Source organism: Theropithecus gelada, chromosome 14 (assembly GCF_003255815.1).
Source record: "Theropithecus gelada isolate Dixy chromosome 14, Tgel_1.0, whole genome shotgun sequence".
In the NCBI taxonomy this organism is placed as follows: Eukaryota; Metazoa; Chordata; class Mammalia; order Primates; family Cercopithecidae; genus Theropithecus; species Theropithecus gelada.
In genome coordinates, this window is record NC_037682.1 from 47,520,866 (window position 1) to 47,545,212 (window position 24,347).

Below are 24,347 nucleotides of genomic sequence, written 5' to 3' on the forward strand. Positions count from 1 at the left end.
CATCTATTCCAGTCCTCTTGTTTTATAGATGGGAAAACTAGGCCCCTAAAGAAGAAGGGACCTGTTCAAGGCCATTCAGCCTAGAAGAGAAGCCAGGATTAGACCTGAATCTTAATTCAAGTTTTATTGAATCTCAAGTTAAAGCTTCCTCTCCTCTCTTCTCTTTTCCAACTCGTCTTGCTTCATCTTTCTTCTCCATTGTTCCCTTTAACTCTCTTCTTTTTCCTACCTTTAATTAATTTGTTTCGTCTGGTACATTATAGACTTCTGATGTGCAAGCCACCATGCTTTAATCTTAAAAATCAAAATTCCGTGATCGAACTTTCAATGTTCTTTCTCTTCTTTGATTATCATTAGAGACATTGACCCTAACACTTTGGTAGGTGGGAATTGGCTGAGAAGATTTGACGAAGTGGTAGAAATGCTGTGTGGAACCATGTAAATCCTTAATAAGGCTGTGTTGTTCAGTTTGGGAGCATAATAGTAATAATGGCTGTTCACTAGTTAGTGTGTGCCACACGCTTTATGGAAAAGTATCCTTGCAGCAATGCTACAAGGGAGATGCTTTTGTTTTCATTCTGCAGATAAGACTTAGAGTTGTTGAGCAGTTTGCTCAAGATTATGGAACCAGTGAATGGTAGTGCTCAGTAGTGGTGAGTAAGAGGTAGATAGGTTGATAGGTAGGGAGGTGGTTGGATTCATTTATTCAATTGTTCATTCAGGCAGGAGATAGTTATTGAGTGCCTACGTTGTGTTGGGCATTATTCTAGGACTCAAGAATGAGTGAAATAGCCTGTCCCCAGTATCATGGAGCTGGCTCTCTGAAAGAGGAGACCACATTAATTAAACAGTCCTAATGAGTGTGCATTTATAAGCTGAGGTAAATGCTCCCAGGATGTGGAACATGGTCCTCTGAGATTGTTGCACAGAGGAACCTGATCTGAGTTGAGTAGTGGGCAGAGTTGAAGATGAGCAGGAGCTGACTAGGCGAATGGGATCAGGGTAGTAGGGATAGCTGGGGACAGAGGGAACCAGTATGGAGGCTCTATTAGTCCGTTCTCACGCTGCTGTGAAGAAATGCCTGACACTGGGTAATTTATAAAGAAAAGAGGTTTAATTGACTCACAGTTCCACACGGCTCGGGAGGCCTCAGGAAACTTACAATCATGACAGAAGGCACCCCTTCATAGGGTGGCAGGAGACAGAATGAGAGCCAGCAGGGGAAATGCCAGACACTTATAAAACCATCAGATCTTGTGAAACTCACTCACTATCATGAGAACAGCATGGGGGAAACTGACCCCATGATTCAATTACCTCCCACCAGTTCCCTCCCACAACATGTGGGGATTATGGAGATTACAGTTCAAGATGAGATTTGGGTGGGGATGCAGCCAAACCATATTAGAGGCCTTGTGGAGGAGCAGCATGGCACATGCTATACGGAGAGGAGTGTGGTGTGACTGCCGCTGTGCTCTGAGCTCTCTCCTTGCCTGTTTCCTGCTCCTTGTACAGGAAGATGATGCTAGGTGATTCTTGGGCAGTTAGTTCTGTGTTTAACGAGTCCCTGGGTATTATCATCAAATGCCTTTTTATGAAGTCTCTGTCCATGTGGCAGAATGAAGGATGAGTGACAGAAGTCAGGTTCTTACCTTCTAAGGACATAGAATGAATAACCCAGAGAGTAACTGGTACTTATGTTTGTAAACAGGTGAATCATAAATATAACAAACCTATAGGTAGAGAGCTTCCTCCTTTTCATGAGTGTATTCTAGATAGCCTTGTAACATCCTGGAATATTAGAGTTGAGAGAGACTGAAGAGGTCATGTGGTCTTTTCTCTCTCTTACCCATGGATTTTCTTTTTATAACATCTACCTTGGTTTGCTGACTCCATTTTGCTATCTTCAGTGACATTATATTCCCTTTTTGGACAGATACTGTCAAGAAAATACGGATGATCCTCTAATCTATCTTTCTATCACCTATAGGACTCCCTTCTCTAGAACAGGGTAGAAATTTCTCTTCCCTGAAGAGCTCAGACATCCCTGGAGCTACTTCTCCTTGTACCTATAGCTATGGCTGCAGCACCTGCAGCCCTTGATGGATGGTAAAGGAAGTTGGCCTCTTGAATATTCATCATCCACCCACCCTACCCGCAGAGTATCCCCTGCTCTCTGTGGTTTGCATCTAGTAGTCTTTCTCCTTACTCTCTCCCCTTTTATTTATATTTGACTATTTGATAACATGTTTGCAAAACACCCCAGGAGAGTTAAATAATTTGGTAATTAAATAACATTCTATGATTCCCATTAGCGGGACCCTTGATGTAGCATCTCTATACCTTCATCACCTTCCTACTCACCTTGAAATCGTGAAATCTCAGAATGGTGTTTATTTCCTCTCCTTTCCTTTCAAAATCACATCTAATGGGGTGCCGAGCCCTGTAAATTCTTTCTTTTTTGTTTTCCTATGACTTCAATTCTAGTTTAGGCCTGGATGCATCCTAGGCTTCTGTTATTGTTGTTGTTTCTTTCTTTTCTTACCTTATCACTTACTACCTCTGTGACTTTGGGTAAGTACCTTGTTCCCTGTCAGTAACATGGGAATGGTAAAAGTGCCTAACTCACAAGCTTGTTGCAAGAATAAGCAGGATACTGTACATAGAATGTGCATACTTTAATAAATAAATTAATGTACATATGTTGGTGATGTGTTAAAAAATATTTTGCTGATAGACATCTGGTGCAGTGGCACACGCCTATAATCCCAGCGCTTTGGGAGGCCGAGGCAGGCAGATCACTTGAGGTCAGGAGTTCAAGTCCAGCCTGGCCAATGTGGCGAAACCCTGTCTGTACTACAAATACAAAAATTGACCAGATGTGGTGGTGCATGACTGTAATCCCAGCTACTAAGGAGGCTGAGGCGGGAGAATTGCTTGAACCCAGGAGGTGGAGGTTACAGTGGGCCAAGATCATGCCACTGTACTCTAGCCTGGATGATGTAGCACGACTCTGTCTCAAAAAAAAATTTTTTTTTTTTTTCTTTTACTAATAGTAAGCAACCAAGTTTAGGGACCCTTGGTCTGGAGGGTGAGATCCAGACCCAGCCATGGCAATTCCCTGTGGCTGGCCCCAGCCTGGCAGTCTTGACTCCCCTCCCAGTCTCCTTCCCTAGTGACCCTTATTCACTCTCCTGCCTTTTGATTTTTTTTTTTTTTTTTTTGAGACAGTCTCCCCCGTTGCCCAGGCTGGAGTGCAATGCTGCCATCTTGGCTCACTGCAACCTCTGCCTCCCAGGTTCAAGTGATTCTGCCACCTCACCTTCCCCAGTAGCTGGTACTACAGTCGTGCACCACCACATCCAGCTAATTTTTGTATTTTTAGTAGAGATGGGGTTTTACCATGTTGGCCAAGCTGATCTCAAACTCTTGACCTCAGGTGATCTTCCCGACTTGGCCTCCCAAAGTGCTAGGATTACGGGTGTGAGCCACTGCGCCTGGCCACCTTTTGATTTTCATATCATTGCTCATCTCACACTGTTCCTCAATATCCTCCCTCGGTCTCCCATTTTCTTTTCTTATCCAGAAGTTCACCTTAAATGCCTCTTGTTCCCTCAAGCCTGCCAGGACAATTCCAGTTCCAGACCCCTTAAGTGTTCTTTCTCCATACTTCTCATTTGGCCTCTGTCGTTTTCTGTGGTGCGTTGATATTTTTTGCAGGGTATACTTCTTGGCTCTGTAGTTATTCTGTGCTAATTCTTACATGGACATGCCTTATAAATTGTGTGTCACTTGCTGACTTTGTTTTGAGCTATTTTGTCATCTCTCTAATTTATCATTTACCTGGAGACACATACCTATACTTTTTGGATGACATTAGTGTATCTATTTTTTTATCATAGTAATATATAATCCTTTAAGGAAAAGATTCATTTGTTAAATTTGTGATTGAGTCTCCCTGGATTTGACAGCATGCATCAGCTTGATGCAGACATTCATCTACAATGTATTAATGAGCATTTTTTGTATGTGGATTTATTTTACTCCAGATGACATAAAATCATCATCCATGTGTTTAATGCCTTTATTTCAGCACTTACAGTCCTGATTTCTGCATGGGCTCCTGGGAAGAAGATTATTCTAGTGAGGAAAGCTGGATGGTACACAGAGCATATCCATTTAATCTGGGTTTTCCTCTTCCTCAAACATTGTAAAAATGGCTGTTTCATCAGCCAAATTTTGTCAGTCTGTGACAGCAGCTGTGCAATCATTGGAGATACCATTGGCCCTGGAGTCAGAAGACACACGTTTAAATCTTGATTCAACTACTTGGTTGTTGTTTGAACCCAACCAAATCATTTAACTCTCATCATTTAACCTCATCTGTAAAATAAGCTTAATACTCTGTATGCCACAGCATTATTGTGAGGATTGAGACAATGTCAATGAATGTACTGGGTACCTGGGAAGAGGTCAATAAATGTCTGTTTAAAAGAAAAGGAAAAATAAAAGGGTCTCTTCTATCCTGGGTGAGGCTTCTGATGCAGAGTTTATTTTGAGGAGAAACAGACAAGTTCAGAGTGCATTAAATTTAGGCTTGAGACTGAAGACTGAACATTAAGTCAGCCTGGTTTCTGGACTTATCTTAACCAGAATGTCTATGGCCTCCCCAGAGAGTATGAGGATTAATTAGTTAATCTTTGTAAAGTGCTTTGAAGGTGAAAAGTGCTATGTAAGTGGAATGGCTGAATTGCTATCGGGGATATAATAATGGTGGCACCATATTCTGCCAGTCTTGACTGTCTTTGACATCAATAATCAATAACAGGAAAGCTCTAAGATGTTTTACTTCATGTGAAAGAAAGGATTCAGTGTGTGATTTCTGATAAAATTATTTCTGTAGTCTTAGAGACAACAACTTCCTAGTTTTTCCCAGCAGAGGAATGCTATAGTCATTTAAGCAGCAACAGTCTCATCCCCTGGCTTCTTGGGAATCTCCGGCTTAGCAATCTGGTTAGAAATCCTAGCCAGCTCTGGTAGAGGGACAATTTGCCAGTTTTGGATGCCTTATGGGTCCTGGGCACATGGGTTTTTAAGAGTAATCTTGCAGAAGTGAAGGAAGAGTGTTGAGTGATTGTGCAGTGACTAGGGCTTAATAACCAATGCAGAGTGATACCATGGGCTAGTAGAAAGAGATGTGGCTTAGCTGTGTGACCCTGGGCAGGTCACTTATCTGAACCTTAATTTTTTCACCTGTCAAGTGACAGCATAGTAGTTGATGAGTACAATGATAAAGGTGGCTCACGGGAGGGTGACTTTCACCCTTGCTGAGGAGAGCTGGGGATTCAAGAAAGGTTTCATAGAACTAGTGGTACATGAGCTGGACTCCAAAGGTGCAGTTTACCAGTTAAGGAGAGGGCATTCTTTACCAGTTAAGGAGAGGGCATTCTTAGCAAAAGGAACAGCACACAAAGAGCCATGAAGTAGTACGTGTGAATGGACCTACTCCCAGCTCTCATAGTATACAAGGTATCCCATATACCCTGTGAGCTACACAGACTTTGTTTCCTCTTTGAGGAAGCCCAAAAGTCAGATTCCTGTAAACTGTTGGTATCTACCTTAGTGTCTGCTAGCAGGCTGATGCTGAGAACTGTTTCCCTGCAGAACCTTGTATCACTGCAATATTCTGACATTTCCCCATGAATCTATGGTTGTTTTTTAGCTGACACTGTAAACCCATATGTTGAATGTGGGGCCAGATGAAGCTTTGATACCAAACACAAAGTATGCAGTGGTAGATTTGTCTAGAATTTAATACGCATTGCTCTGTGTTTTGTCTCTAAAGCAAAGTTTTTCTTTGTTAAAATAAACATGTATAAAGAATTTATACAACGCACATGGTTATGCATATTTATTGCAGAGAATCTGTTAATAATCTATGCCTCATCAGATTTTGCATTTGTGTTGAAATAACAAATGTGGCACTTGGTACAACTGAATGAATTTGGTGAATTTTCTCTTATCTGGGAGAAGAAAGTCCATTTCTCCTTTTGCAAATCTCGTTTTCTTTTGTCATTTTTAGCACTGGCCCGCTTCCCATGTGGTGCATCTGGGGGACTAAATGCTTTTCTGGCTCCAAATGGTTTTGCCATTTTTTTTTTCTTCTCTCACTCCCTTCCCTCTAGCACACATAAACACTTACCTTAGGATTGTTAGAATTGCTCCTTTGGTAAGAGCATAGATTCCGAAAGGTCCCCTTATGTTATAAGGAGGGGAAAGCAAATGAAACTGGCCATTTGTTGAGCTAGGCCCTAAGAGATTGTGGAGTGGAGAACTTCAAGGTGGCTAAATGGGCCCTGGGTTGGGTGGGGAAGAGGAGAGCCTGAGAGCAGGCATCTGGGCAAAGCACAAGGAGTGTGTGGGGAAGGGAGGGAATGGAAGGCCATAAAGCATGATTGAAGTTATATCCATAGTCATATCCATATCGATATAACATGCAAGAGCAGAAACTTTAGAATGAATCTGCTTGAATCCAGCTCTGGTACTTACAGCTTGTTTGATCTCGGGCAAGTCATTTAACCTCTCTGAACCTTCATTTCCACATCTGTAAAAACATGAGTGCGTGTGCCTTCTTTACAGGAAGATAGGAAGGCTCCTGGTAGTTGGTACTAAAATCAGTGTCACACTTTCTCTTGTAATTCATTGCCTACCCATGGGAGCACAGCTGTGGAATGTAGTCTTAATTCAAATAATGTTTGTTTTTAGAAACTGGCAAGGTGTTTACCTGGGGCCGAGCAGACTATGGTCAACTAGGGAGGAAGTTGGAGACTTACGAAGGCTGGAAACTAGAAAAGCAAGATTCATTCCTCCCCTGTTCAAGACTACTGAACAGCATGCCTTCATCTCTGCATTGCTTAACTGGAGCAACTGAGGTAGGAAGTGACTTCACACAGATGTAATGTGTCCCTTTTTCTTGTCTTTCAGTGAATCATTTACTGAGGGCCTACTGTGGGCCAGGCATTATGGATAGGTTCCATGTAGGAATCTGAAGAGATCCTTGCTCCAAGGAGCTCGTGCTTTAATGTAGTCAAAAGTCAGTTACCCAGATAACTGTACTGCAAGGCAGACTTTGTGTAGTTCCTTGGAGGTTCAAAGTACTTTGGATCTACTATGAAGAGCAAGAAATGAATTCAGGGTACAGGGATTGGCCTAGGCTTTGAAAATGACAAGGCTGGCCAGGCACAGTGGCTCAAGCCTGTAATCCCAGCACTTTGAGAGGCCAAGGTGGGTGAACTGCCTGATGTCAGGAATTCGAGACTAGGCTGGCTAACATGGTAAAACCCCATCTCTACTAAAAATACAAAAATTAGCTGGGCATGGTGGCACACGCCTGTAGTCCCAGCTACTTGGGAGGCTGAGGCAGGAGAGTTGCTTGAACCTGGGAGGCAGAGGTTGCAGTGAGCTGAGATCGCGCCATTGCACTCCAGCCTGGGCGACAGAGCAAGACTCTGTCTCAAAAAAAAAAAACCAAAAAAAAACCCAAGAAAAACCCAGGACAATGACAAGGCTTTGATGCTTTCATCTGTGCTTTAGAGGATGGGTCAGACTTGAGCAAGCAGTTGTAAGACAGAAATTTTAAGTGTGCACAACAGCTTGAACAGAGTCATGGGGGTAGGAAAGGGAGGAAACTATTTTGGGGACCACTTGGTGGTTCAGTTTGGCGGGAGCATTGGGTATCTGGAGGGACAATTATGAGGTAATATCAGAAAGATGGGCTGGAACCTGATCAAGGGGCCGTTTAATACTGAGCTAAATATTTTATACTTGTGTTTATTTTTCCCAGTCCAGAAAGTACTGCAGTTCAGTTGCTTATTCAAACCCCTTTGATTTTCTGAAGTGGTTTGAATTTCTACATTTAAGGCAGGAATCTTAATTTCTCCAGGGTGTGTGTTTCTGTCACTAAATTTTACTTTACTGTTACCCTTAAAAAAAAGAAAAGGCTAGATTTTTTAGAGGAATGAGGATGGCCACACAGGAAATGTGCCTCTGAACCCAAGTTGGCTTAATGAAGGAATTCAGTCTTCATTCAGAGTCTGTCAAAAAAATTAATAAGCTAGTGAGACTTCTGTAATTAGCATCAGACTAATGACAACCCTCTTCATACCTAGAGGGCTTCCCTTCCCCAGGGCCCTGCCTGGCCTCCTCCTTCCGGGTATGTAGGACGCTTCTCAGTTTCTGCTTTCACCATCCCAGCCCTGGTCTTCCTGGGCCTTTTCTTAGTGCTGGGTTAAATGTGTCTGTCTTTTTTTCTCTCTCTTTCTCTTGGGTTGAAAAGGTACTAAACAATACCACAAAGACAATTTTACATGTAATAATAATGAAACCACTTAGTATTATGGAAGATTTCCATGATCTTACCACCCTAAAACAGCTACATTCCTTTTTGTGTATACACGTGTCCATACTTCTCTACAAGTTGTACCAATAGCATTTATGATGTTTTGTTTTCAATCTTTATTTTATCACAGATGCTTTGCTTTTTTCCCTCTTGGTCTTTAAAATGAACATTTAAAATGGCTATACAGTAAACATTACATGATTAGAAGGTTCTGGGATTTCTCAAACCATTCTTTAGATATTGGACATGTAGATCATCCTTTTTTTTTTCACCACTAGTGAATCTCTGCTGAACTGTTTCCTTAAGATATGATCTTAGGGATGCAATGACAAGGGCAAAGGTCAGGAGCATCTTTATGACTTTTGATATATTTCTCCAGATTGTGTTTGGCAGAAGTTGGCTCTACCAGTAGTAAATAAGGCAATGCAGTATTTAAACTAGTATTGTCTCCTTAGTGAGTTAAGGTGCTGAGAGCCTGTTAAATAGTGCTTTAGACTCTAGTTTTTCTTTGTCTTTCCCAGATCATTTACGACTTTGTGGTCAGGTTGCACAGTAGTGGAGGAATAGAGGATTCTTAGATTTTTCTGAGTCTCTAGTTCTATTGGCAAGATGAGTATACCCTGTGTCATAATACCTAAGGTATTGGTATTGGTAAGGATAACTTGCAAAGTTCATGACTTAGTAGGCACTCAGAAACTGTTGAGTCCATTCTCTTCTTACCCTTTGAAGTTTTTTAATGCCTTGTGGTAGCCACAGTATGCAGCACTGTGATAGACATGGCCAGTGCAAAATTTAGGGTAAGAGCCTGACACTGATACAAATTTTATGTAGCTTATCAGGAGTAGGCTTGAGCCCTGAGCCCCCTGGCAGCTACATTTTAGAGCTCCTTCTTTCCTAGCTCCAGTCTCTGGGGTGCTGGAGTGTAGACTCTTCGGTCTCACTTCAGATTCAGACTCCAGGCTCTTACTCTCTGGTAAATTGGGTCTGGGAATTATCTCCAGCTGTGGATATCCAGGTCTGGCCTGCTAGGCATATATTTGCTCGAGGCCAAGAGAGAGCCAGTCCAGGAGGCAGCCACATGCTACTAGGAGTGGGTTCACCTGGATATCCAGGTCTCGCCTGCTAGGCATATATTTGCTCGAGGCCAAGAGAGAGCCAGTCCAGGAGGCAGGTATATGCTACTAGGAGTGGGTTCACCTTGGAGAAGACAAGAGCCACACTAAACTAGGTGCTACCCTGGTCATGGGCTTGGCCAGAGAGGTGCAGAGACACCTGGAGGCACAGGAACAGTGTTGGACTAGGCTGATGTTTCCTGACCCTTGAGGACCTGCGTGTGGCACATAGCTGACCAATTGCCTTTAATTCTTCTTAATTGCCTTTAATGTCCAAGGGATAAGCAAGAGGAGGAGTGAATTGTCTGGTGTCTCAGATAGGATGTCTGCACAGAAGGGTCCAGAAGGACAGCCAAACAGGAGAGGAAAACACAGGTAGACAGCTAGACTGTGGTATAACCATCCCTTCCTGGGAACCAAAGAAAGCAAAGAAACACAAAATTAGTTAGTGCTTATTATAGGCCAATATGCTAAATGCTTTGCAGATATTATTTTGTCTTCATGATAAACCTATGTGCAGGTGTCACAATTGCTGCATTATGAATAAGGAGACTAAGGCTAGGAATGGGTAAACTCAGCTGGCCCCTACTGATCACACAATAGGTAAACAGTGAGCCTGGGTCTTTAACTTGAAGTGCTTGAAGAAGGTCACATACTCTACGATAAACTAAAATTGAGGTCCTTTTTTCTATGTGCCCTTTCCTGGGTGGATCCCTTTGCCGGGTGCTTGAAGTCTGGGAATAAGGGTCTGTAAATTCCCTAAGTGTCTCAGTTCTTTTCTTCTGAGCCATGTCTCCTCTCTAGCTGGAGAAACACTTTATTTGAGATTTTAGACCTTGCAGGCCTTCCTTTAATGTTCTTACAGTGGTAAAAACTTCTGTTTCATTCGCTCTCAGTTTTACCTTAGATATTGGGCCTCTCTAGGCACTCCTGGAAAATTCCAGAGTGGGTAGTACAGTGATCTGGATTAATCCCACCATGCACATGACAGGGCAGTATGTGTGTGAACAGGTTTGTTTGCTCCTTGACTGCAGATGTATACCCCAGCAGCTCTCTGCTTTCCAAGCCAGTTTCATAGCTAAGGTCTCTAATCCCTAGCTGCTAACTCAACTTTGGCACTCCTGAGAATGTTAACTAACCTATAAGTTCCCAGGCTTCTTCAATACCACTTCAGCCTTGCTCGATTCTTTGCCCTGGCTCTATTCTCTGCCCTTGTTTCTTGTCCCCAAGCCCTCCTATTCCAGTTTAGGTTGCAGGACTTGGTATGATGCCGCCGTTCCTTATTCTCTGGACCTCAATAGAATGCTCCTGCTCCCTGTTCAATTCTTTGTGTTTCCAAGATGAAATCCCTGTCTGGTCTTCCCAGAACTTGCAGTTCAGCTTTGACTGTCATCCCTGTGCCTGTGCCCTTATTGCCTAGGACTGACCTCAGAGACACTACCTTCTTGGATTTCTTGCCCGCCATCCCCGCCACTGACTGTTTGTGTGCTGTCCCACCTTTTATGCTCTCCTGGATCTCTCTGACATCAACCTCCTTCTTGACTTTTGAGTTCTTGCGCATTCCATAAACATTGGTTGACACCTGTCATGCACCAGTGTTGGCCATACAGTGGAAGTGGGTGGGGAGGTGGATACAAGGATGAAAAATACACAGTCTTTGCCCTCAAAGAACTTCCAGGTACATAAGTTAATATCTACTGTAATTGAGTGAAAAGTGCTATTACAAAAGGCCAAAGGAGCAGTAAAGATGGAATTGTTAATTCTGAAGACGCTAACAAAAAAGAAATGTTATTTGAATTGGGTTCTTAAAAATGCATAGGGGTTTAGCAAAGGTAGAAGGATATCAGGCTGAGGGACAACATAAACTGAAATTGAGTCTAGATCGCTTTTAACTTCTGATGCAATCAGGATGCCTACCCATTCTAGTGGCTGAACCTAGTTTTGCAGTCTGGCTGCCTGTCTAGCCTGTCCCATCACTGTCTGAAGGAAAATGACCTTCACATACATTGTCTCATTCGATCCCAGCATGATGCTGTGAAATAGGCCAGAATAGGCATTGTTATTCCCATTTTGTTGTTCAGGAAACTGAGGCCAGAGAGGCTAGCTAGGAATTAGGAGAGGATCCAAGGCAAACAGCCTGATTCCCAGTGTTTCTAAGGACTTTCTCTGGGCTCAGTCTGCAGCCACAGTCCTGAGTCATGTTCCTGGTTTAAATTCTGCCTACGTTTGGTTGAGGAGCACCAAATCCCAGCCAGGGAACTCAGTATACACGTGCATGTGTGTGCGCATACAGTGCCATTGGAGCAGGAGCAGGAAATGTGGAAATAAACAAAAGTTAAACCAAGAGATTGGGTAATTGTCAAGCCCAAATGCCATCAGCTCTCATTTGCAGCGGGACTAAAACTGCTAGAGGATCAACCTGTGCACAGGGTCTAAGTGCAATCTGTCAGAATGAGTGGGAAAGAAGCTATTTTTAGTTTGCAGAGTCACTCACTCAGCTGTGTTAGCTGAGGTTTGAGCCAGGCCCCTACACTTTCCACAGTGTTATTTCTGAAGGAGAAATACCACTTGAATGCTTGTGTAAAACCCATTAATGAACCTGGAAGTTTCCAGGGCATCTTTGTCCTACAGCTCCCTCGGAAGACTGCCTTTCCTGAATGACCTTCCTCCTTTCCTATATTTAATGCATTTCTAATTTTAAGTTTGTGTCAAGACTGTGGGACTTTGGTGCCCTAAATAACACAGAAATCTACCACCAGCAATCAGCTGAGTCCAGAGGGCTCTGACAGAATTGAACACAACCTGAAAAAGCATTCCCAAGTGGCTCTCTGGTAAGTAACCCACAGCATCATTACTGTTCCTAGAGAAGCATAAGGTCTCTGAGACCATGGGCCCAGGCAGCCCAAACCTTTCAGTTGTAGCAGGGTCCAGTGTTTTAAAGGCCTCTGGAAATGGGATAGCAGTGCTTAAAATGGGTAGTACTGTTCACCCAAAGATGGTTTCATTGGAGATTTAAAAATCTAGCACATCTGTGCTGTAGCTGCTGACATAGCAGGGGAAGAAATAACACAAAACAAACCTCAAAGTGGTGGACCGGATTTGTCCCTGTGAACACTCAGAAGGGAGGAAGAGCTGTCATATTTGAGAGAGATGGTGAAACAAGCACTTACTACTACCCACTGTTTTCTTATTTATATTTATCATCTCTCTTTTCTCACTAAAATAGAAAATCCAAGAGAGCGAGGGCCTTGTCTGTCTTGTTCAAAGATGTGATCCCCATGTCTAGAATAGTACCTGGCACCTTGTGGGTACTTAATGAATGTTTACTGGCTAAGTGAAAAATGAATGAAAGCAATGGTTTTGGAGATATGTGCCTGTTTTCACTTCTTCTTCTCTTCTTCCCCATAGTCTGTGCTTCTCAATCCCAGGCCAGTTCAGGAATAGGCATTTCCATGTTTTCAGGCATTTGGTCATCAGATGCCCTGCAGATAGGCTGTGAGCCTGTATTGTGCCTGTATCTGTGAGCACAGATAGGCTGTGAGCCTGTATTGTGCTCAGAACAGCCCTGAAGTTTCTTGCAAAGGCTACTGATGATGAGGCTCATAGTCCTTTAGCACTTCACAGTTTACCAAGTACTTTCGCGCCTGTTCACCTTCAGATTTTCTTCTTTAATCCAACAGATGCTTAGGTATGCCTGTCTGTCTGAACACAGCATTAGGGTAGTGGAAGCAGAGAAGAGTGGAACAGTTTCTGTCTTAGGAGCTTGTGAGTTAGTAGCGGGGCTAAGTTTACTGTAGGACAAACAGAATGTGACAAAGGCTTTAAGAGAATCTGGCAATGAAAATATGTTGATCCTGTCCCTTCCTGTATCTTGGTGACCTTCTCTTTGTTGCATTTTCAGTCCCTGTGGTTTTGTTGGGTTCTGCTGGGTGGGGGTAGGGGCTGGAGTGGGAAGTTGTGACTGGAAAGCCTTCCTGAATTGGAAGCCTTGATGTTGAATTAGTGCTCAAGGGAGCAAAAGTAAAGTAAAAGGGGAATCTTGGCAAGAATTTGAAGAGGAAAGCAGAGGAAGAGCAGCCAGATAGAGACTGAGTATTGACAGGAGAGGGAGAAGGGAAGCCAGGTCCTGCCAAGTCACAGAAGCCAAGGAAATGCCAACAGGGAGGTCACGGAGGTTGGGGATGGAGTAAAGACCACTGAATTTGGTGACCGGGAGGCTGTGGCACTTGAGAGAGCAGCTTCAGTTGGAAGGTAGAAGCTAAAGCAGGAGCACAGCAAATGAGTGAGCAAGTGATGAGAAATAGAGGCTGTGGGTGTAAGTAGCCCTTCCAGGAGATTCCGGTCAAAGATGATGAAAACAAGCCCAGTACCTTGAAGAGAGAGATTGGTTACAGTTTGTTTTGTAAGCATGGAGAAACCAGAGTGTGTCAGAAGGCTGAAAGAGAGATTTAGAGAGAGAAAGAAAACTGCATGAGTAAAGTTGCGAGAGGAAGGGAGAAGAATTGGAGCAAGGCCCCCAAGAAGATGAGACAGAGGATTGAGGTCACTGTGAAGGGGTCAGTTCTGACAAGAAGAAAGGAGACTTTTTCTTTCTTTCAGTGCTGGAGTAAAGAAATAAGGGGATATGTGAAGAGAGAAGTTTTGAGGTGGAGAAGAGAATGCTTTCATTGAACTGTGTACCTCTTTTGTCATCAGGTTTTATGTTAGTTTTATTTATTTATTCAACAGATGTTTGCTGTATCCTACTGTGGGCCATGCACAGGCACCAAGAATTCACAAATAAAAGTCAAACTTGCTGCCCAATACTGCAATGTGATATTTATTAGTAATGTAGTAATTATTAACATGCCCATTTCAAAATCAAACTTGAAGTTCTTTGAGGACAGGCATTATCTTATTTATCTTTGTATAATTAGGTCAAAGTTTGGTACAAAGTAATAATAGAATTGTGATGAAGAAAGCGTGAGAGCTCATGTTGGTTGGCTTAAATCTTCCTGGTTAGATTGGAAGGCAAATTATCAGCTGGAGTGATGAGGTTAGAGCAGGGAGGCCACCAGGGAGGGACTAGTTCACTTTACTCTGTAATGGGTTATTCCAGCACTGTTGGGTGACTGTCTGGAAATGGGAGAAGGAAGACACCATTATTCGCTCTGACCCCTGAGTGGCAGGAAGGGCAGATGCTGTTGTCCTTATTCTGGGGGCGAGGAAACTGAAGTTGAGAAAGAAAGCTGTCACTTGCTCAAAATCGCAGTACATGGCAGAACAGGGACTTGAACCTGGCTCTCAGACCCCTCATTTTTCTCATTGCTAGCCCTGTATACCAACAGCTTCTTCTCTGGACAGTTCTGATCAGTGTGTGACCCTGGGCTCTGGCTTTGGATATCACTGGCTGGTAGTCAGGTCTAATGGAGACCTGGTGGCCCTTTACAGGCTCTGCCTCAGTGTCATATCAGGAAAAGTGGCAAGGAAAGGAATAGCCTCAGTAAGTATTGGGACAGTAAGTTAATTCATGCTTATAGTAGTAAACTCGTGCTGGCTGGAGTTAGAGGTCTGATGGACACAGTCTTGAACATAGAGCATGACTTGGGTTGGACTTTCTGCTCTGTATGTACAATCTGATTTGGGGTCATTCAGAACCTTTCCAAGCCTTAGCTTTCTCATTCACAAAGTGCACATAATAATATCTGCATTATCTTGCCCATAGGGTTATAGAAAAATGCAGATAGTATATATAAGGGCTTTTGTAGACTGTAAAGTGCTGTACATGTACAAAAAAAGTTGTTTTTTAGGTTCATGACACATGAGGTGCTTCAGGTGCAGGTTTTGTTAAAAGTATGGGTCAGAGCTGCTGCTTTGTCTTAATCGCTTGAGATCTTAGAAGCTACATAGAACCACCGTGGATCTTGTAAACACTTCTTAGAACCAGAACCAGTGAAGATAGTGGAGCCTAGATGCTTGATAATCCAGCCAATCTCCATGCAGCATCAGAGTATGAATTCCTGTTGAGGTAGCCATCAGCATTGACAGCAAGGATATCTCTGGCTTGCTTTTTTTTCAGCAGCAGAGGAAATTCATCAGCACTGATTTAAAGTCCTAGTGACCTCGTATGTCACTACCATGCTCTGCAGAAGTACGACTGCCCCAGGCTTTGCCCAGGGTTACCCTGGAGCTGACCAGCTGTCTTTTGTTGCATTTGACCTTGAAAACTGGGCTGTCCCAGGGTGAAAGTAAATCATGCAGAGGTTTAGAGTGGAAACAGAAGGCAATGAGGGTTTAAAGGAGGCTGCAGTGGTCTGCTGAGAGCCATTCTAGGTCTGTGAAGGCTGAATGCGCTGCACATGAATTGGCTGGTCAGGGGACTAAAACTACCTCCAATTCTGCCACTGTTCCTCTAGTTTGGACTCTCATTATCTAGTGCCTAATAGAGTGACAGCTTCTTAGTTGGTAACCCCTTGTCTCTAGTTTGGTTTCATCCCAGTTGCTCACAACCAGTTGCCAAAGTGATGTACTGAAATAGAAATCTGATTGCACTATGCTCTTTTTCTTTAGACTCTTAGAAAATACAGAAAATGTTTATTCCCATAATAAACACTTATTAGATAGTGACTTTCTATATGGAAGAAACTTAGCCAAGCATTTAGGATATGGTGGAGATTAAGACTCAGCCTCTGTTCTCAATGGGTGGGAGAAACACACATCCCATAATCTGCACAGCCAGTCTGCAAAGAATGGAGGTATTAGAGTGTAAGCTCCAGGACTATTGTTGGCCTTGTTCACCACTGCCTCCTCATCACCTTGAATAGCACCCAGCACACAGCAGGTGCTGAGCAAATGATTGTTATAGGGCTGAATGTGTGCCCTTACTTTCTGATGGCTTCCCATCCTGAATGAAGTCTAAAATCTCTGGATTTTCATAAGAAGCTCTTCTTGATCCAGCTTCTGTCAAAATACCCAGCCTCACCTTCTACCAGTCTCTCCCTGTATTCTGCAGTTTATTTATGCCTAGCCAATAATGCATCATGTTTTTTGATACTTCTGGGTCTTTGCATGCTGGTTCTGCTTCCCTTTGCCTTTGGCTCCTTGGACAACTACTACCCGTTTCTCAGTAGCTAACAAGGATGATGTCTTATAATCATCTTGGTATTCCTACCACCGAGTCTTACAAACATGCCTCTTCTTACTTTCTCTATTGAGTTTTTCTTTGCGTGGTGTCATTATCCACCTTCCTTGCCTCTGTTGGGCAGCTGTCCCTGAAGCACTTTTCCCTTCACCTCCCCTGCCTTTGAGTTTAGGCCTGGAATTTGTTGGGCTGTTGGTGGCCTGGCTCTGGGATGTGATGAGCCCTGACCTCCCTTTTGCCTTTCCTAAACACTTTCTCCCTCCTGCTTTGTCCACATCCAGACAGCTAGATCTCTCTGCCAGTTCTACTTGCACAAAAACCCTACCCTGAGCAGGGTATGGGTTTTGCCAGTCCCATTGCACAGGGATTGGACTCAGTGTCCTGGATCCTTAGTTACTGTTTGGGACTTTGTTCTGAGTGGCTCATTCCCCTATACAAGGCCATCTGCTTGATTCCAAGGGTTGCTGTTCCTTGGAGCTTCTTGCTTGGAAGCCTTCTGACCAATGGACGTCCTTGTTGTTTACACTGACCTGAATTAAGCTTTTCTTTGCCAGGCTCCACTGGGTACTTTATATTGGATAGCTGCCTTAGGAGCCAGCCCTGTAGTTCACCATCTTCCCCAAAGATGACTGCCATCTGGCTCCAGCCTCTTCTTTGCCTGAAATGTCCTGAACCACAGAGGCCTTGCCTGGTAGGCACCTCTTGAGGTAGATAAAGAGGAAACATTCCTCTTGTCGCTTCCAAGAAAGCAAAAACAGGCCATTCCCTTGGGATGCAGCCTTTACAACCCCAAGATCCCTGGCCAGTTGTTAGAGGGACTGGTGAATTGTGACTGGAAGGGAGAGGTTAATCTTTGTATGGTTACATAATTCCCTTTGTGATGTAGTGGTTCTGTCTGTGGGGACACTGCCAGTGGTGGCCGCCACCTCCTTCATCTGAAGATTACTATTTGGAAGAGAGCTCTTTTTACTGGATGTCGGATGTCATCCAAGATTGGGGGAGACTGGCTATAGATAACAGAAATGGAAGGAATCAGAGATATCTTTGCAAAAGGAGCAACTGCTACAATAATTAATTGTGAAGCCTCTGGCTTTTCAGAGGAACCAGAAATATAAGTGGAAAGCAAAGTAGGAGGTAGAGTGGGGTCCCACTCACAGGTGCTGGGAGGCTACTGTGGCTCCCACAGGGGCCTCCCCATGTACCACTTCAGGAGACCCAGCTGGCTAGGGAAGGTTGCTCATGGCTACTGAACAAAATGTTTGTGTCACTGTAAGCAGCACTCCCAAGACTGGGTGAGGAAAGTCCCTTGCTTCAAAAAGGTGATTCAGTAATTTTTGAGTTTCTTCTCTGTGGTTTTATTTCACTGTGGTCCCCACTGGTAAGATTTCTTATTAATTGCATGGAACATGCATATCATTTGAGGATAGGGTCTGCACAAAGGAGCAACAAATAGGGGAAGGACTTGGAAGAATCAAGAGACTACACTGCGGATTGATGTTTGGACAGCTGTTTTTACTTCTCTGAGTCTCAGATTTTGCATCTGTCAAATAGATATAATACTTCTTATTGGATTTAGCTCTGTAAGTTGTCAGAATGATGTCAGGGATATGAAAGCATTTTATCAACTATGAAGCTATAAACAAATGTACGTTTTGTTTGTAGATTTCTTACATGGGTTTTTAGAAAACTAATTTCTTGTAGCACTTTGGGAGGCTGAGACAGGTGGATCACTTGAAACCAGCCTGGGCAACGTGGCAAAACCCTGTCTCTACAAAAAGCACAAACATTAGGCATGGTGATGTGTACCTGTAGTCCTAGCTTCTCGGGAAGCTGAGCTGGGAAATGGAGGTTGCAGTTAGCTGAGATTGTGCTACCGCACTCCAGCCTTGGTGATAGAGCAAGACTCTGTCTCAGAAGAAAGAAAGAAAAAAAAAAAAAAAGAAAGAATGGATTAGACAATTGGATTTTTTTAAAAGAAGTAATAATAATGTTAGTTCCTGTTTGTCGAACATTGACTACGTGCCATGTATTATGCTAAGCACTTTATAAACGTCACTTTTAATTCTTAACACATTCCCATGAAGCAGTATAATAATTTATCCTTATTTTGTAGATGAGGGAACCAAAACCTGGGGAGGTAACTTATTTAGGGACAAAGCTGATAAATAGCAGAGCTAACATAGTGGCAGCAGTGTGGACTAGAGGACATACAGGTGACTGGATGGTGGTTTTCCAGGTTGAAGGGCAAAGAGGTGACTGTGGCTTGGTGGTCACCCCAACCCCTAGAATTCCAGATGTGCCAGTCTTCTGGCAGAGCCTGTAAGAGCTCATTTGTCCCTCCTTGGTATCTGGGCACAAACTAGTGGAGGTAAACGAAGGCACCCAAGAGGCTTTCCTTCCCCAGAAACCACCACTTTAAAGCTGGTACAGTAAAATATGCCTTTGAAGACTTGCAAAAAGATACTTTAATTCCTCATCATTCTTTCTTGGGTTTGTGTTGTTTCTGTTTACAGTGGCGGGAAGAATGAGTTTTGGAGTATCTCAGTCCTAGCCCCCTTACCTGTACATCCAAAGTGTACCACTTTACAAGGCTCAGATTAGAGCTTGCCCAGTGGAATCTTTTCTGGACAACTTCAGTTGCCATTTCAAGTATGAGCTACTTGAGGATAGGCACCATATCTTGATTGTGGCTGTAACTTTAGTGCATAACACAGTGCCTGTCAGAAAGCAAATGGTTGGGATTTGTCATTGAATTGAATGGAAATCTTAACTCAGAGTTCGAATCACCTATTAATATTTGATTGTATTGTAACATCTGATTATCCCATGTGTGGTGGTCTTCCAGAGGAAATTGTATGGTGCTACTGAGTGGGCACTGTATCATATGATTTTTTTTTTGGTCATACTCTGTTAGGCAGGGAGTGAGGGGCTAGGTCACATGGCAGGCACTTGGAGAAGCCTTGGGGGCTCCGTCTCCATCTACTCTGAAGCAGGCTTGGAGAGGTCCATCATGAGATCGCTGTACTGGTTGCTAACAGAGTTATAATGTATTAGTTCTGGAGGGAGAGAAGCAAAAACAGAATGCTGACTCCTCCAGCAGTCTCAGCATGAGGCTCATAGGAATATAGGCATCTTTTTCAATCTGCATTGCCCTGTTCCTCAGACACCTATTTTAGGGTGACAGCACAGAGGCACGCAAATGGTGCATTTCCCTTTGCACCCCTCAAGGTGAAATTTCTGCTGTTGCACGGGGATTTTTGGGAGCAGTTCTGTAGTTACTGCTGTATAATGCATTTATCATTCTGCTCCCCTGGCACATTTTGTCAAGCTGCGTAATTTCCCTGTGCCTTACAACACTCACTAGCTCCATGATGATGATCCATCTGGTGGCCACAGCCTCCCTGATCAGGGTCTGGGATGCAATGGAAAGAGCAATGTATTTGCTAATAATGACAGCAGGTAGCATTCTCCAAGTCCCAGTAGATGCCAGGTTCTCTCCTAAGCACTTTCTAGGCACCCTCTCTTTAATCCTCATGGCAGTCTTGCAGAGTAGGGATTATTATTCCTCTGTTTGCAGTTGAAGAGAGTGAGACTCGGAGGTGGTCACTAGTCCAAGGGCACATGATTAGTAAATTTCAAAGTTGCTAGTAAAACCCTGATCCTACTGCAAAGCCTATGCTGCTGTGTACCAGGATTCCATTTTCATCTCTGATGTTGACTGCCTATGGGACCTAGGACCAAAGACTTTGCTTTCTCTGAGCCTCAGTTTCCTAATCTGTATATTGAGAAGCAGTTTCAAGGGTTCTTCCAAAGTTCTAAGGCCAGTACCCTTCTAGTTTGGGTAGAGCTCTTAATCACCTGGAGACCAATTTCTTTTCACCTTTGAGTTTTTATTTTTTGGTTTTTTGAGACGGAGTTTCACTCTTGTTGCCCAGGCTGGAATGCAATGGCGCAATCTCGGCTCACCGCAACCTCTGCCTCCTGGGTTCAAGCAATTCTCCAGCTTCAGCCTCCCGAGTAGCTGGGATTACAGGCATGTGCCGCCATGCCTGGCTAATTTTTTTTTTTTTTTTTCAGTAGAGACGGGGTTTCTCTGTTAGTCAGCTGGTGTTGAACTCCTGACCCCAGGTGATCCGCCCGCCTCAGCCTCCCAAAGTGCAGGGTTTATTTGTTTTGTTTGTTTTGTTTTATAGTGGCAGGCTAGCTGCTGGGTATTAATTCCACAACAATAACATTCAAATCAGGCAAGTAAGAGAATACATAGTATAAAATTGTATGGATCAGTGCTGTCCAGTGGAACTTTCTAGGATGATGGAAGTGGTCTGTATCAGTCTAATACAATAGCTAATAACCACATGTGGCTACTCAACACTTGAAATATGGTTAATGTAACCAAGTGACTGAATTTTTAATTTTATTTAATTTTAATTCAAATTTCAGTAGCCACATGTGGCTAGAAGCTACTATACTGGACAGTGCAGGTATAGATAGTATAATAATATAAAACTAAATAGAGCATAGATTCTTCTATGTTCCAACCAAGGCTTCTAATTTCCATTTGATTTTTCCAGAGGTGTAATACCTGATGTATTATTACATTTGTATTAAGCTTTCAGCTTTCAGCGCACTCAAACTTACATTATTAAATCATTTTGTTTCCTACCTAGGAGGCATATAGAAAAGATGATTTGTGCTATGTATGTTTTTCAGATAAGGAAACTTAGGCACAGAGCAGTTTAATATACTCCTAGCAGCTGAGAAAAGTGCTAATTGTATATCAAATATGAGTAAGTGGCTTATTTAAGGCCATTTTTGGAGCAGTAGAATTAGGACTGGAAACTTATATCTTTTGATTTCCAGCCTAAGTTTCCTCTAGTTTTCTTATCACTGATATGGCAAGCATAGAATAGAGAGACTCTGTTCATGAGATCATTCTTTTAATGTTAGACAGGAAGGCTTTTTCTTTTCATTTTATACCTTTCTCTACTAGTTGATCTTTTAATTCTATGTTGGCATCATCTTAATTATAATAATGAAGTAGATATTTGTAAAAGGTTTATGAAATGTTATGAGGCTGTATAATATAGCTGTTCCTATTTTGTAAGTGTGAGATCTGTCGTGCTAATCAAACAGAGAGAAGCAGGTTTTTCATGCAGTATCTGTGCTCAGAAGAGGATTGAATCTCATCTCAATTCCATTTCTGGTAGTGGTGCAGTAGTTTCTATCAGACCAGTCCTCCTACAGAAATCAACTATAAACTCAGAAAAAATGTGAAAAAAACTACCTGAAGGAAATGGAGAGTAACCAAAAGCAGGCACATTCTTCACAAGTGTCCAGGTCTGGAAGTTAAGACTGAGGAACTGTTCCAGGTTGAAAGATTCTAAAGAGACATAGCAACTAAATGAAATGTACAGTTGTGAACTGGATCCTTTTGTTGTAAAGGACATTATCTGGGCAATTGGTAGAACCTAAATGGAGTCTGAAGCTTCTTGAAAGTTACGTATCAGTGTTCATTTTTTAGTTTTGATGGTTGAATTGTTATGTAGAGAGTGATGTCAATTTTGGTGGCAAACACATTGACATATTAGAATAATGGGGCATCAAGTTTAGCAACTTGGTCAGAGACAGTTTAGAAAAAAATAAAGGCCAGGCATGGTGGCTCACACCTGTAAATCCCAGCACTTGGGGAGGCCAAGGCGAGCGGATCATGAGGTCAGGAGATGGAGAAGATGGAGACAATCCTGGCTAACATGATGAAACTCCGTCTGTACTAAAAATACAAAAAATTAGCCGGGCTTGGTGGCACATACCTGTAGTCTCAGCTACTTGGAAGGCTGAGGCAGGAGAATCGCTTGAACCTGGGAGGTGGAGGTTGCAGTGAGCCAAGATCACTAACCTGGGCGACAGAGCCAGAGTCTGTCTCAAAAAAAAAAAAAAAAAAAAGAAAGAAAGGAAGGAAGAAAGAAAGGAAGGAAGGAAGGGAGGGAAGGAAGGGAATATAGAGAGCAAAGCGAGTGAAATGTTAAGATTTGGGAATATGAGTTAATTGTAAACAGGAGTTCTTTGTGTGGTTCTTTCAACTTTTCTGTAGATGTGAATTTACTTCAAAATAAAAAGATTTTAAAAACTTTGAACAATAATGAAAGTAGAGCACATTAGTGTTTGTGGGATGCAGCTAAAGCAGTACTTTGAGGGAAATTTATTTCTTTAAATGCATATATTAGAAAAGAAAAAGGACTAAATTCAGCCGCGTAATGTTCTACCTTTAGAAGTTGGAAAAAGAGGAAAAATAAACCTGAAGTAAATAGAAAGAGAAAATAATAAAGGAAAGAACAGAAGTTAATGAAATAGAAAGGAGAGAAAAATAAAAATTCAAAAGCAATTCTTTGAGAATATTAACAATGTTGATAAAGCACTACCTGGACTATCAAGAAAAACAAGGTCACAAAATGCAAATGTTAGAAATGAAAGTAGGTATATCACTACAGATTGTATAGACATTAAAGGAGACTAAAGAAATACTACAAATAACTTTATGCCTATAAATTCAGCAACTTAGATAAAATGGATTTTTTGAAAAACTACAATGTACAATAACACAAGATGAAATAGAAAATCAGATTATCTGTATGTCTAGTAAAGAAATCAATTTATTATCAAAAACTTTTCCACAAAGAACTCTTTAGGCCTAGGTGGTTTTTCTGATAAACTTTATCAGACATTTAAGTAAGGAAATATAAACTTTATCAGACATTTAAATAAGGAAATAGTACCATTTTTACACAAAGTCAGAAAATAAAGGAGGAGGGGACACTTCCAAATTTGTTTTATGAAGTTAGCATAATTCTGATACCAAAGACATTTTTACAAAAAAGAAAATTATAGATTAGTATCCCATATGAATATAAACACAAAAACTGCAACAAAATATTAGCAAATCAAATCCATTAATATTTAAAAAGGATAATATATCATGACCAAACTATGTTATCTCAGGAATGAAAGCTTGCTTTTTCACTTGAAAATCAATTTAATTCATCATATGTTAACAAAATAAAGGAGAAAAGCCATAATAATAACTTCAACAGATGTGGAAAAATCATTAACAAAATTTAACATTTATTTGTGATTAAAAACTTAGAAAATTAGAAATGGAAGGGAATTTCTGCAGTTTAATAAAGGACACTTATAAAGCACTAGCATGATAATTGATGGTGAAAAATTTAATGTATTCCTTCTCAGATCAGAGTGAGCAAGTATGTCATCTCACCATTTTTTATTCTCTATTATACTGGATGGAGGTTCTAGCCAGTGCCATAAAGCAAGAAAAAGCAATAAAAGACTTAAAATCAGAAAAGAAGAGGAAAATCTGTTTCTATTCACAGATGATATGATTGTTGAATTATAAAATCTAACCAATCTATAAAATAACTGTTAGAACCAAGATGGCAATCTAGCAAGGTACAAAATCAATGTTCAAAAATCAACTATTTTTTTATATAGTAGCATCAAAGAATTGGAAAATTTTTTTTTCTTTTTTTTTAATTATACTTTAAGTTCTAGGGTACATGTGCATAACGTGCAGGTTTGTTACATATGTATACTTGTGCCATGTTGGTGTGCTGCACCCATCAACTTGTCAGCACCCATCAACTCGTCATTTACATCAGGTATAACTCCCAATGCAATCCCTCCCCCCCCCCCCCCCCCCCTGATA

At 42.0% G+C, this 24,347-nt stretch overlaps 1 protein-coding gene across 2 annotated transcripts in view; it reads left to right on the forward strand.

Moving 5' to 3' along the window:
- SERGEF (secretion regulating guanine nucleotide exchange factor) overlaps positions 1-24,347 on the forward strand; it is a 232,223-nt gene that overhangs the window by 47,434 nt on the left and 160,442 nt on the right. For both annotated transcript variants that reach the window (XR_003115700.1, XM_025357794.1), the window contains exon 9: positions 6,766-6,932. Coding sequence is in view for 1 of the 2 variants with exons in the window: in XM_025357794.1 (XP_025213579.1) it covers positions 6,766-6,932 (167 nt within the window). In the remaining variant the exon portion in view is untranslated. The remainder of the gene's footprint in view (positions 1-6,765; positions 6,933-24,347) is intronic.